This window comes from Manacus candei, unplaced genomic scaffold (assembly GCF_025592945.1).
Source record: "Manacus candei isolate 608988 ecotype Guabito, Panama unplaced genomic scaffold, ASM2559294v1 h1tg000061l, whole genome shotgun sequence".
NCBI lineage: Eukaryota > Metazoa > Chordata > Aves > Passeriformes > Pipridae > Manacus > Manacus candei.
The window spans coordinates 671,097-686,671 of record NW_026138109.1 but is presented as its reverse complement, the minus strand read 5'-3'; the positions used below and the strand labels follow the sequence as shown (position 1 = coordinate 686,671).

The following is a 15,575-nucleotide window of genomic DNA, read 5'->3' as shown; positions in this document are numbered from 1 at the left end:
TACAGACAATTATTTTGTTATATTTATATACCTGGGAATACACAGGCACTGTATGAGCAATGATGTGTTTCCTCTTGTAAAAAGTATTTTTGACCTGAAGTTTTGGATTCCACATGTTGTGCAGTGCTCCACCTTGGATAGGACTGTAGGGATGAACATTTGAGTTTAGGTAACTTAAATTTTAGTTAATCCTCTGTGCCCCCTTGGAGGTTCAGCCTCCATTGCATTCAGAACTCAGATGCAGAACAAGTTGACCTCTTAGAAATGGGTTCTGATTTCTGTGTCTGCCTGGGCCTGAACAGTATAACAGGCAATGATCATAAAGTATGCCATGTTCTACAGGGAGAAAGTCAGGATTTCACATTTTGACTAGGACTTCATATGTTAAGACCTATGCACTGGCAGAATGAGACAGCTATGCAAGAGCAGCAACTGCACACTCTGCACATTCAGAAAAAAGCACTCCAATACATGTTTAATTTCACTCCAGATTAGTTACAGCCTGGAATTTAAATGCACACTTCAAAGCCTTCTCGAACACAGTCACATAACAGACCTACAGGTCACATAAACAAGGTTCTCTCATATTTATGGGTTATTGATTAGTTCTACTGAAGTCAGTGACTTCTCCCACTTTTAGGTATTATGTTAAAATACATCTGGGGCAATACAGTTTCAAAGGTCAACAATGAGTAATAAGTAACTAAAATATGAGCAGTTCTTAGACTGAGAGAAAAGTACTTTCTCATTTTGATATTTGAGCATCTAACAAAACATATGTGGTTTCAGTATTGGGCAGGTCCTTCCTTACCACATCATCCCATCCCGTGTTATATACCTATTCCTATATTGGGCAAACTAATATAATTCAGGTGCTGCAAAGGAAAGAAACAGAATTTCTGGGAGAATTAAAAAAAATACATGCATAAAGAGACTAATACCACTTCTTTTTTTCACATTCAAAAGGGAAACAAAAATGTTTTTAACAGTTCTAAAAGTTTTGAATTATTCAAAATACTATTTTTAATATTTAAACCAGATTCTAAGTGTTTGATAAAATCTCCAGCAACAAACATGCTCATATTAGAAGATAGGTACAGCATAAGTAATTTCCCATATTTAGGTATCAGCTTCTTGGTAGTAATTTCTTAATTGATAATCAAAATTATAATTTTCTAATGTGTTTTGAAGACCACATGAGCAAATTTATTGTAAACTAACATCTTACAAGGTAAAACAGTTGAGTGGTCTCAACCTTACAGAGCTAAAATTAGCAACCACATGATTTATGAACAGTAGAAGATGAGGTTTGAAAAATCATGAGAAATAAAGACATGACAGTTTCACATTCATTTCCAGAGATAACTTCTGCCCTGTCTATGTCTTCTCATGCATTTGACCACAGTGTAATTTTCCATGAACTGACACTGCTCTACTCCCTTATTGTCCTATTCTTCCCCAGCTACAGGAAATATTCTAAATAAATTTTGATTGGGGGGGGGGGAATAAAAAAAAAGAAATCCAAACAATATGAATTTCTGAGTTCACAGGGCTTTTAATATACAAATGCAAGAGTGAACCCTTACCCCTTGCCTCTCATCGCTCCTAATAATGAAAGCAAAGCTGCGAAGACGTCTGTGAACAGAACACATTTTGAATAGCACTAATGAGTTTCATCTGAATAGCTTCTGAGAACCTGTCCTGACATCTTTCCTTGGCTGTTGACAGTGTACAAATCTTACATGGGCAGATGTGTGTAAAACTCCAAGAGCATTACATAAAAGTCATGAGACGGTGATAGCTGCACAGTCTGCTGACAACCAGAATTGAACTAGTACTCTTAAGGAATGAATGAACTAACAGATGCATTTGACCCAGCAAGTTTCTTTAACTCATCCACCTGGCTTCTTAACTTGTTGACTACATAATTTTGCATAATAGAATTATTATGCAATTTTTTATATTTTCAATCGTTGTCAAACATAGTAGTTGGGTTTAAGGAAAGGAAATCATTAAAAAATCCAATAAAGACAGTTTCCTAATTAAGCTAGTTATCATTACTACTATGAAAACAGTAAAGAAATCCAAATAAATTTGGTTACGGTTCATTATTTAACCTACATATCTAGAAATATTTAGATAGATTCTGTACCATGATCTATGTGATACATAGAATATAGACCCCTAGACTGGTCTCTGCTGATCCCAGTCTTTGAACAATTCAAGCCAATTTACATTAATTAGCATGTGGTTCTTAGTGGGGATGCTAAGATAATGTAAAATTTATTACAAGAAGTAAAGCTAAAAGCAGCACCTAAGACTTTATGCTGGCACTTGCTGGTGGATTTGATCCATGTTTGCTAATTCAATGAAAAAATATGTGACATTATTCTTTAGAGTTAGAATATTTTTCCTCTAGGGTAAGACAAGCTACTAACATTTCACATGATGGACAGATAAGGAAAATTACGTTCTCTTAAATAAATTGTACTATCTTTTGCCATGCTTCCCTTGGAAGGAAGACACATATTTTGAATTCTTGAATAGGCTAAATACATTAATCACTAGCTTTCAAGGAAAAGAAGTCATAAGAATGAGCTCAAATAACCATTGTTAAAAAGCCTTGCTGCTGTGTTTGCTCTCCACAGATTCATGGCATTTCCACAGCCAAGCCATTCCATCTGTTGCAGCAGAAGGGAGCTTGCTCTGATCTGGGCTAAGGGCTATATGCAAGACTCTCCTTTTGTGACTGTATAATAAAATACGTACAAAAGAAAATGAAAGATACAGCAGAATTCTACACTGATTATGCTAGACATTTTCACCAGCCCCACCCACACTATGGCTTGTTCCATTTTTAGTGTAGCAGAAAAACATGCTGCATAGGATGTGGGAAGCTAGGATTATCTGTTGAATATTTTCATATTAATAAAGAGCTGAATGCAATGTATTCTTATTAGACATCAGACTTTAACTGACAGGACTGCACCACATCGAGGAGATATTTCTGTCCAAGGAATACATTGAACCTGAACTCTTGAGCCTCTACACATTTACAACATCAGTCTCATCTGTATTTGGTAATGTCTCTCGCTTCTGAGCTTTCCCATCTTGCTGCACAGGCCTTGCAGACAGTTTGTAGCTGATCCAACAATAATGAGATAGTGTCTCCGGCTACTTGGCTATTACTGTTAAGATCTTTTAACAGTGATCCCACTAAATCATGTGGTGAAATTGTGTCTTGACTTTGTCTGCAGTGGCAGTAGACCTCGGGTCTATACACTGAAGGCAAGAAGCTCCCTCAGTCTAGCAGCACAAAGAATGCGCAAAACTCACCAACCTGGTTATAGAAGAACCTCCCTCGGTAGAAGCAACTGATTTTGAACTGAAGGCAGAAGGAGTCTGGTACTAAACTGAGACTGTGGAGAGATGTATTTACCAAACTGCTCTGCCATAGACCTCCTGTATCATCTAACAGTATGACAATGCTAAGCAAACCCATGAGGTTTTTAGGCACATAGTGGCGTGAGAAATTTGAAGCCCTTTTCCTTGTTACTGCCCACTGGCTTCTCTGGCTGGGTGAGTTACTGACAATCACATAGCTAAGCTAGTCACACAAGGGGAAACAAAAGCTTCTGAGTCATAGTTTCTAAAAAGACCAGATGAAGCCCATCCTAAAAGGAAGTGTGAAGGTAAGAAATCATGTGTGACCAACTTAAATGAATGTGGGTGACCTATGTTTCCCCATCACCTGTACCTGAGTTTTCCATGAACACAAGAGGATTGCACTTGTCTGGCTAAAAATGTTATGGGGATAAACATGTGAGAAACTGTAAAGCCCTCTGAAACTGTGGTACTTACCACAATGGTACCCGACGAAGCCTCACAGGACTGTTGCAAATGGACAGAATTCCCCAACTTTGTGAACCTGCTACAACGGCTCTTTGGAGACACTGTAACTAAAAGCAAATATCTGCTGTCCTGGTGCTGAGTAATATGAGTTCCTCCTAAACTTTGTGACTTGAATTTCAACACCACCATTAAATTATTTCAGCAGAGATTAATTTTCAGGTTTTGCTCCTTCTCAAGTTACTTAGTGTACACAATCTTTGCTCTATACTTAGGACCACAAGCTTACAGCTCAGTGAATTCTCTACACTGTGTCCATTCAGTGTCTATAATGATTTTGAAGGAAGAGCTTGAGATGCAGTCTTTGGAGGCATCCAAAACTTCCACAACACTGACCGAAATTTGACTAATAGTCTCAGTCAAAAAGTTTTTTGAGTGGAGTTTTCTGGGTTTATTTCATTGTTTCAAGATCACATTCAGGTCAAGTATTTTTCAAAGCAATTACATACCTTGCTTGCCTGTATGTTTTCTTTGATCTGCAACAATTTTTCTAAGGGGAGGGCATTTACAGCCCAAATTATTCTCTTTTTTTCCTAATAAATTACTCTAATAGTTCTATCAGAAGTATCTCAAAAGTGGACTGAATGTTATAAAAATCTTCCAGTTGTTGTTTTCTGAATATGCTAAGTGACAGTCAATCTTAATTACTAAAGTACTGAAAAGGTACTGATGGATCTTCATCGTTAGCTGGGGTCTTCAGCATTTGCAGGAGCATTAAACAGTGAAAATCAGTTACAATTTACCTGATGATTTCTTTGGATGTAAAACTTCTGTGGTTAAGGGTGTCTCAGGTTGACTTAGAATCATCTCATCCATCACAGTATTTTTGTGAGCTTATTTTGATACATCCACAATTTCTTCCAACATTAAATTGCTTATAGCAAGTTATTAAGAGTCTTCATAAGCAGGAATGTGTCTGTGAGGCAATAACCTGGTCTTTTTCTTCATGAATAGCATCAGAAACAGAGAGGTTTAATAGCAAGGACCAGCTTCTGTGTATTGTGGAGCCCTACAGCACTATATAAAACTACAGAGCTGCAAGGAAAGCAGCAGGTTACAAGGGAAACACTCTGCACCACATTGCTTCACAGCCAAAATCATTCCTTAAAATCCAAACAGCTCTAAATAACACATGGATATTTGTTTCGAACACCGTTTGGAAGCTAGTTCAGTATCCTTGCATAATGAGCTGCAAAAGCAGTCATATCTAGGTTATATCACTTGGAGGTTCATCAGCCTAGAATATAATGGAAGCAACCTGATATTAGCAGATTCAATTCAGGCCTAATAAGCCTCAGGAAGAAGTGGAAATACATATCCTGAACCTGGCATGGCCTTAGAAATTATAGGAAAGTATCCCATCATTAAAACCAAGGAATTTCACAGGAGCAACCTGTATTATTATCTTAATAAGCCAACATTTACAATCCCACAATCAGAACTGTGCACGTGAACACATCTATGTAGGCAGAGGGAGGATGTGAAGCTCTTTACTCTTTTCTTACACAAATGCATAAGGTATGCACTTGGAAAACCACACTGATTAGATAGATAGATAACTGAAATAGTTAAAGCTATTAACTGAAACACTTGCCATAGAGTCCTGATGAATTGAAAAGCATGGGATACTTCCATATTTTCATCTGATTTTCAAGAAGGCCTTGTCCTATCATCAGTTCACTGGTTTTGGGTAACCAGAGCAAAGAACAAATCCATTGCAATTTAAAATTCTGCTTTAGTTTTCAGAAAGGTTTAGCATACACCATTCAGAGATTTGAAGTGTTATCTACAATGTTTAAACAAGCTACTGGGAAATAGTCACAGTACAATACTCACTTTTTTAGAAGGATCATTTAATTCCTTACAGCTCTTCAAAGTACAGTTGCCTTGTTGTCCTATCTAAACATGGTAATAACCTATCACTATAAACCCAAAGCCCTTAAAACACATCCCCAGCTAAGTTGTAATAGCTCCAGCAAAGCAACAATTATGCTGCTTTATTACAGCTGAGAACCTGTTCCTCTTCCTCCTAATTTTCAAACTCCAGAGACAGATGCTTGCCTTCTAACTCTTACACCTCTCCTTACCCCTATGCTCTAGGAAATTTTTCTCCCCTTCAACATTCTCTCCACATGAAGAGCTTTGGCCAAAACTATTATTACCAACAGGGAAATAAGATCAGAAGTATGACCATCTCCTCCTCAGTCACTTTGGTATGCAGACAGAAGTGGTGAATGAGAAACAACAAGCAGCTTCTGAATCCAATCACACCCTGCAGTGCTGAATGTAGCACAACTGCACATCCAGAAAAAATCCTGCTGTTCCTGTGACTGCAGAACCTCCCTCCAAGTCAGTTGGAGTTTGCCAAATGAGCACAGCTATACAAAAAGAACACAGCCTAAGTATGCAGACATTTCATTATTTCACCTGAGAATCTGTAGCTGCACTTTGGATGATTTTCTCACAATTTATTTCCCAGACACTGAAAATCCCATCTTTCATTCCACCTCCTGTAGCAGGGACTTTGGTCTGCCAAGGACACCAGTTTACAGCCTAAAAAATAAAAAGATAACACATGCCAGAACAGAATAGGAGGTTAGCTGGAAGAACAGAGCAGTTTTATCTTAGCTGGAAAAATTGCCATTGCTTCACAGTAGCCTACACAGTCCCACATACACTCATAAAACTCCAGCTTCCCTCCTTAACAGGCCACAGACTTACACCTCAGTACCATGAGAACCCAGAAGGATGAAGTCTTACTGCCTCAGTCAACCCATCACGGAAGTCTAAGCAAAGTTACCTACGGGGCTTACAAGTTTTTTCTGGGATATTTCAAGGATATGCCTAAGGCCCAGAATCTACTTGAAAAAAAGTTTCTCAGAACTAAATTCCACCTCTTACAAAAAAATTTTCTGACCCCTTAATCCTAGCACTTTATGGCCAGCCTCAGATCCTTTTGTGAGGATAAATGGCTTATATGTGCTGGACTCCCCTGCCTCTTACTGTTAATACCTGACCTATCTCCCACACATACTGGGTCTTCATGAAGAATCCCAAATCATTTCATTTAGAGTTTCCTTCTTCAGATTATTTGACACCAGCAACAACATGAAAATATGGGTAGGAGGGCAAAAGATACCTCATATATTAAATTGATTGCAGCAGAAAGAATTTCCCAAAACTCCCAAGACTGAAATACCTTGTTTGTAAACTTGTGAGTATTGCACCACCAAACTTTTCTGTGCAAGGTAAATATATAGAGAAGAACATGGAAAAGTTATCTCTGTTTGCCAGTAGATTTGCAAAGGCCTTCTAATCCAGCAAAATTTCCTAATGAAAACCCTAGCAAACTTATCTATGAGGAGAACTGGTCTTAAAGTTAACTGCATCACAGACAGAAGAAACTAATAGATATCAGTGAGATAATTTGAAAAGTTTTCTAACTGTCCACATCAACGATGTGCTTTCATGAGAACTAATAAAGAAAAACAGACATTCCTTCTTCATATACCTTAACTGCTGAGATATGGTTCTCAGTGGCTGTGACTGCAATTTACTGGTCACTAGGCCAGATATTCAATATACCACCACAAGACTCATCTGCCAGCAACTGGTTGGTTAGTAACAATTTCAGGCTGCAAATGCCTTTTTTGTTTTGGCAAAAACAGCACCAGCCATGGTGCTGAGCAACCAGAACATCATGGTGATGAATAGAAACTAGTCATGAACCGCTGTAGCATGGGTTTAATGATAATGATAAAGAAGGCAAGCTACTTCCTCACACTGATGCTTCTTCAGTGGTTTCAGAAGCAAACCACATCAGACTGAAATGAGTCTGCAGAACAATACTATTTCAGTAAAAGGAAACTCAAACCAACTATCAGAAGCACACCCTGACTGTAAAGGTGGCTGACAACAGAAAGGAGCCAAGCAGCTACTCCTTTCAAGCCAGGCAGAACATCTGTTCTCCCTCACAGTATCATTTCCATGAGGACATATCACACTGCATGCCACTAACCTGCACCCTGTTCAACTGTCAAGCCATTTAATGTAAATGATTTCCTGTTCTTCATGAATTTTTTTTTGTAAGATGGTTCTTGCCAAGGCCAGATATGACTCCATACCCAACAAAAAGACAGTGTAAAACTGCATTGCACTGGGAAAGGACTTACTAGCAAGTAACTGTGGTCTTTGGTTCTGTCCCTTCTCTTATCTCCTTTCTCCCTCTCACTCCAAGGCTTACAGAAAATCTGCACAGCTTGATACTGTTGCACTAATTTCCTGTTAGGAAATAGATGCATGGCTCTACAACCAGTATTATCAGTCTACTAAAGGAAAAAAAGGGAAGGAATACCTTGCCTGGAAGCACAACTACTGTTACAGCTCAGCTCCTAGGTATGCGTTTTACACATCAATAGTGGAGTCAAACTGAAAATATTAGAAGTACCTTGCAGTGTATTTCCTTTTCCTGTCTTTCTATGGATACTACTTACATTCGTCATCATCATGGCTGAGCTTCGCAAATGAAGATTTGGGAAAGGCTCTATACAGGCACGTTGGTGGCTAATAAGGCAAATACGAGATAGATATGTCCGATTGCAAAAGGCACAGCAGAAAGATTCCTTAGGTGGTATATTCTGCAAGACACGGTTCTTTCTGCGTTGTCTTTTCTCCTCGAGAGTGATCCTGTGTGCGTTCTCAAAGGCATCAGCAGCGTTATAGATGGTGTGTCTCCAGACCTCCCGATTGGAGGCCAGAGTAGACCAGTTATGGTGATCAATATGGCCAAGGTTGAGATGTTGTTTCAGGGAGTCCTTGTATCTCCCCTTGGGGGCTCTTCTCTTGCGGCAGCCAGTGGCAAGTTCACCATAAAGCAGGATCTTAGGGAGGCAGTGGTCCTTCATCCTGGAGATGTGCCCTACCCAGTGCAGCTGTGTTCTCAGCAACATGCCCTCGATACTTGTGACTGCTGCTTGTTCTAGAACAGATGTATTGGTCACATAATCTGACCAGTGGATGTTTAGGATTGTACAGAGACAGTATTGATGGAAGTGTTCTAAGAGTTGCAGGTGGTGGCGGTAGATGACCCATGATTCGGATCCATATAAGAGAGTAGACAGCACTATGGTTCTGTAAACACTGATCTTTGTGCTTTTCTTCAAGTGTTTATTACGCCATACTCTTTTATGGAGTTTTCTGAAAGCTCTATATGCCTTTGCTAACCTGTTGTCTATCTCCCCATCAATCTTACCATCCGAGGAGATGAGGTTACCTAGGTAATTAAACTGCTGGACTGACTTGAGCTCTGATTGGCCAATGGTGATATGGGGATGATGGAAGACTTCCTGAGGTGCAGGTTGATAGAGAACTTCTGTCTTCTTTAAGCTGACTTCCAGCCCAAAGAGCTCAGCAGCATCTGCAAAGCAGGATGTTAAATGCTGCAGAGCTGCTTCTGTGTGGGCGACAAGGGCGGCATCATCAGCATAAAGCAGCTCCTGGACAAGATGGTTTAAGGTCTTGGTGTGGGCCTTCAGTCGCCTTAGGTTGAATAGGCTTCCATCAGTACGATATTGAATGTAGATACCATCTTCTTCATCGAGGTCTGCCATGGCCCTTTGGAGCATCATGCTGAAAAAGATTGTGAATAGGGTTGGTGCAAGAACGCAGCCTTGTTTCACACCACCGTTAATTTGAAAGGGCTCAGAAAGTGCATTGTCATATCTGACTTGGCCGCGCTGATCCTCATGGAGTGAGATTATCATTTTAAGGAACTTAACTTAAAGGAACTTAAGGAACTTAAGGAACTTAACATCCTAAACGTTCCAAAATCTGCCATAGACCTTTTCTGCTCACAGTATCGAAAGCCTTGGTGAGATCAACAAAGGTTACATAGAGACCTTTGTTGTGTTCCCTACACTTCTCTTGTAGTTGTCTGAGAACAAACGCCATGTCTGTGGTACTCCTGTTGGCTCTGAAACCACATTGGCTTTCAGGTAGGATTCATTCTGCTATAGCAGGTATTAGTCTGTTCAAAAGTATTCTTGCCAGGATTTTGCCAGCAATGGAGAGTAGAGTAATACCACGGTAATTTGAACAGTCTGATTTAATCCTTTCTTCTTATACAAAGTGATGATGACTGCATCACGAAGGTCTGATGGTAGTTCGCCGAGTTCCCAACAGCGCACCACAAACTCGTGAAATTTAGCATGGAGTGCAAGGCCCCCATGTTTCCAAACTTCAGATGGAATTCCACCAACCCCAGCTGCCTTGCCAATTTTCACCTGCTGTATGGACTACTTACATTAAAACTATGGCAAAACAGAAGAGCTTTCTACTGGAATTTCGCAGTTCCAACTAATACAGTGGCACTGAAATAAAATCAGCAAGTTCACTACCATCTTACCAGGTATTTGAGAAACAGATATCTGACACTACTACCAGAGATTAATTTAAGGCATTAAGAACTGGAGACTTTCTCATACTGGCTCTAAAAGATTTTTCAGATACATGCTAAGTGATTTCAAAGTCCTAAAAATACACATACAAAACTGACTTATTGAAAGAAATGTCATGTGTTGTGCTGTTATAGTGGACTAGTCAAGTTCTTGAAGATCACAAAAGCATGGAAGATTCCAACAAGCAACTCTCTAGTGAATGTTAAGCACATCTTTATAGAAAATACATATGCAACTACATGGGTATCTGTGCATTATATGAAAAGGCATCATCATTTGCCTTCTGAAGATTTACATAGATTTTTTCTACTAAATAATGATAAGAAAATCTAACCTAGTGAGTTAGACCCCTATCGGGTCTGGATGAGGAGGAGCTTGTTTTCCCCACTGCAGCTTTGTATTAGTGGCTAGAAAGGAGTTTGTATGACACACGTGTTTTGGCAGCTGCTGAGCAGTGCTCATACAGAATCAGCACTGTCTCTCCAGCATTCCCCCTGCATCAGTAGGCTGGGGATGGGCAAGATCTTGGGAGTGGACAAAAGTGGGACAGCTGACCCTAACTAATATTCCTTACCACTTGACATCTGGTCAGCAATAAAAGCTAAGAGAAAGGGGCAAAGAAGAAGAGGGGAAAGGCAGTAATTATAGTGATATGACCAGGAAGGAACTGGGGTCCTGAGAATCCTGTCTGAAAGAACATTTTTTCCCACTTGGCATAAAAAAATCAGAATGATTTGCTTTTGACACAGAAGGTGGCATCTGTTTTGCTAAATACAAAGAGAACACGATAAAATGTGATGGATTGGTTTACAGTACTGAAATTTATTTACAGGTTTATGGTGATGTGTTGTTGGACTACTTTTAACCACAAGAATTACCATGTAACCCAAAGTCAATTAATACTTTGAGATTACAATTGAAACTTCCACAGTGAAGTTTACTGTAGGAATGCTGCTCTTATTTTAGTAGCAATTAATATTAACTCTTTTTTTTATTTATGCAGTGATTTTAACTCTGCCCTAATGTTAGAATGAACTGGTTAGTTTCAAACCTAGCAAAAGAAATAGATGGTACCTCAACCTAATCTGTTAACCATAACTGTAGTTCACAGGCTGACACTGAATTTTATCATCAATACACTCAGAAAGATCTGCAAGTTTCTGCTGTTTTCACTACTTTGGCTAAGGTGAAATGCAAACCAAAACTAATTCTTACTGTAGTAAGGTTATGCCACTTGGTATTGTGTAGTGGGTTGGCTTTTGGATTTTTAGGCCTTCCTTAGCAACGGGGTCAGAAATCTAAGGAAGAATTTCATATCATCCTTTAGCATAACACCACATATAAATAAGGTGGAGTTAAGAGAGCTCACTCTCTTCTGGTACCTGAAGGCGACAGGTCTTTGCTTGTACAGGCCAGAGTCTGCTTGCTCCGACCTGCCGTTACCTCTGTTCTCTTCAGGAGGCGTGGGGAGTTGGTTGGTGCTTCACACACTTCTGCTGCCTCATTCAGGGAAGTATTTAATTCGGTTTTTTGTATTTATTTGCTATCTCTCTATTAACGGGATATTTGGAGGATTTTTTTTTAGTGCTTTTTATCCTTGTTTCCCCCTCCCTTTTCCTTCCCCCTCCCCCCCCGGGAGCTCCCTATCATGTGTACAATATATTCAAATTGTATATATAATTGTAAATATACATGTAAATATATATTTTTGATATAATTCCATTTTGTTCAGACCTCTTTCAGTTTTTCTGTGGTTCATTTTTTTTTCCCTTGCTTGAGAGAGTGGGAGGGGGGAGGAGACAGCTCGGACTTGGCAAGAGAGAGCCAGGCCAAACTTACACACATTGGCAGGAGGTGACAGCTTCAGCCTTGTAACTTAACCCACCCAGTGTATTTGGAACAGTATTTTATTAACTGGTTGTTCAGCTGTATCCTTGTACCTCTCTCCACCTTGCAGACCTAATAAAATCAAAAGCCAGAGCAACTTGTGAAATCAAAATTAAACTACCGCTAATGTTCCTATCCAGAAATACTAGTTTCATTCTGAGTTTAATAATAAATTCAGTCCACCCTTGCTATTGTTTTCCCATTTAAGTAAAACAGAAGACTATCATATGATTTTAAAGTCACAAAAGCATCCATCATAAACAAGTCTCCTCTCAGCCCCCTCAAGTGTTAGTCAAATATCTGAAACAGAAAGTGGGATGAAAAAAACCACAAAAGATTACATTTGTTCTTTCTCATCTGAGTGCACATACCGAAATATATATTTTATATATATATATAGGTATATATAGGTATGTATGTATGTATATGTATATACATACATAGAGGTATATGTATATATACCTAAATATAGAATATTCACCCACCACTCTAAAATACACCCTTGACAAAGCAAAGGTCAACCACTTCACCCCTCCTTGGGTTGTGGATTGCAATGAGCTGGCCTTTCATTGCAGATACACAGCTAGAGAGGTGTGCAACTCTTAACGATTCTGTTTCACTGTGCATCTGAAAAGACAGATTCAGTCTTGATATCAATAGGGGGGCCATTTAAACTACATACTGTCTCCCCAGCACTGGGCAGGCTATGATTTTTGGAATTCAGACACACTGGAGACAATATAATTTCAAAGTCAGGCTTTGCACAAAACCAGAGTTACAGCCTCCAAATCCAAGTGAAATTCTGCAAGTGGTGACAGATTTCTGGAAGGAGATTAAGAAGCAGGGACTAAAGAGGCAGATTAAATCCCCTTTGACTGCTTTCCTGCCACAGAGTAAATCTACGTATGATTTCTGAGGTGGGTGATTAATAGAGGGATAGGAAAATCACATTTGAGCAAAGCCAAGAAAAACAGCTAAATTTAATGGGACATTTGTTCAAGTAAAAGTAAGACTCTTTCTGGAAATATACTGTGCTACTCACCTGCTCAGAATGTAATGATTCCAGCTCAGAGCTCCAATTACAGACAGGTGGCCAAACATATCTTTCAACCTATTTCTAGTTTCAATCTTCCACAAGTGCCAATCCAAAACAAACAAGAAATTTGACATCAAAAAGAAAAAAAATTGTTCCCTTGATTTGCTTACAAGCCACTGCCCAGTTCTGAATTGACATATGGACAACCTGAAGTTCACTTATTTCACAAGCAAGATAACGAGTATTTCAGAATTTTGACACCTATATCAGTGATGCTGAAGTCAGACAGGATTGCAGTGGATACACATCTGTGAGTTTAAAGCTCTTTATTTTACATGTCAGTATTTGGAAGTTCATACATGGAAGCACTAGCCTTTACTATCTTCAGATTGCTGACTCACGACTGCAACAGGTAGGTCCAGGTATTATCTAACACATAAGCCAAAGTCCCAGGAAAAATTGCCATTAGCAGAACTTTTCATATGTGCTCTCCCACTTCAAACCATCCCCTCCCCCATACAGTAATTAACTTTTTTTGCTTTCTTGTGTTTATTTCCCCCAAAAAAGTCTCCCCCCTCAACACTTAACCACAGGAAAAGGTTTTTAAAACGCACATGTTTTGATCACACCACAGCAAGCTCGTGACAGAACATTAACGAGAAACAAAAGCAAATAAAAGTATGAGAAAGAAGAAGAGTCATCCTTTGTGGTCATTGTCTACATTATGCTTCAAAGACTCCTAAACATAGTAAAATTTTAAAAAATGCCAGATCATTAGCACTATGAATCATTTAATGCTAGATTTTTATGTCTAGCATTAGCATTTTTATGTTTTAACTTCCTTTTTTGAATTATGCTCCAGAGAGGAGTAAATAGAATGAGTATTAAAAGTTTCAAGGGCAGAAGATGTTAGTTGTCTCTACAACTAACTTCTGCCCAAAAAAATTCAACACTGAAAAAGTTTTGTACTCTGTAGATTAAATACACACATAAACATCCTATATGAAAGTCCAATGACAAATTGTGGAGAACTTATTTTGTGCAATCCTTCCCTACTCTCTCCTGAACCTTGTCTCCTAATCCAAAATTCAGTTTTGACAGACAACAAGTGTTTCCCCTTTCAGCTGTGGTACTCCCTCCCTCTGAAGATGAGCAAGAAGCACAATAGGGTGATTTTCTTCTGTATCTAAAATTTTGTGCAGTTAAAAAATTACACAAGTTTTCAGGAAGGACTTCAGATCTGGCCAATGGGTTATATAGCGCTTCATTCTAACCCTAAAAATGTCTAACATCAGTAAAATGAGATATGGTTTACAGAAAAACCTGTACTTCTAACATCTAGACTTTTCACTGTGTTTGAAAAATTTTACAAAGCCTTCTTGAACCCAACAAACTAAGATAATTCAAGAAAATTAAGGCATTTAATTGTCATATTCGATTAATAGCAACACTTCTGAAACACTGAAAATGTTTTTCTTCTTTAGCACTGGTAGTTGTCATTGTCCAGTGAAATAATAACAGATGAAATCATCTCTGTAACTCATTTCAGGTTTTTCTTCTCTCATCAGTAATTCATCTACCCCAAATCCATACTGATTGTCCTTTCAGCTATATTCACCTACTTCAAGACACATGACTCTGTATAACAGGCTTTTTCATTAGTGGAAATTAAGTTTCATTACACTATTTTGTGTTATTTTGCCTGGGTACTAGTGGACATCACTAACTTTTGATAAGATTTTGGCTCTCACGTGCCTGTGTCAATTCTCAAAATGAGACTCAGGAAGTGATAAGTGATACTGTCAAACCAAACTATTTGATTAACAAGTGGGTGCATGAAATCAAACCTGGTATTCCTGATACCCATATTCATTTGCCATTAGGGGTAAAAAACGCTGACTAGTTCCTTGACTGCTCTGAAAGGAGGTTTATTTGCATAGAGAAAAGAAACAAAGGAAAATATAAATCTATCACATATCCCCCAACTACTTCTACAGGAAGCAAAATCCAGATTCATAAAGAAGTTGGTTTTTACTGCTTTTACATGAGAATGAAACAGGCCCTGACTCGCAAGAACCCATCATACAGAAACAGCCAGATCACCAAAACAAATCATCTGCCCAAGACAGAACACAACAAAATATTGGTCTGATATTTAATGAATTGTCTCACACTCAAATAAGTATGGGAATACTTGCATTATTTCAAGGTTATCTGTTCAGATTACCCCTGTTTTCAAATTACTTGATAATTCACACTTCATGTTCATTCATTCCTAGGATACTTTA

At 38.7% G+C, this 15,575-nt stretch overlaps 1 protein-coding gene across 1 annotated transcript; it reads right to left on the bottom strand.

Moving 5' to 3' along the window:
• Nucleotides 1–2,613: 2,613 nt before the first annotated feature.
• On the bottom strand, nt 2,614–13,394 carry CDC20B (cell division cycle 20B; the record flags this gene model as incomplete). Its single annotated transcript, XM_051804454.1, is given in 5 exon segments — nt 2,614–2,749; nt 5,500–5,639; nt 6,337–6,462; nt 7,514–7,640; nt 13,294–13,394. Coding segments are annotated over 5 exon segments (630 nt in total), but the record flags the coding sequence as incomplete, so codon positions are not given.
• Between the last annotated feature and the right edge of the window lie 2,181 nt (nt 13,395–15,575).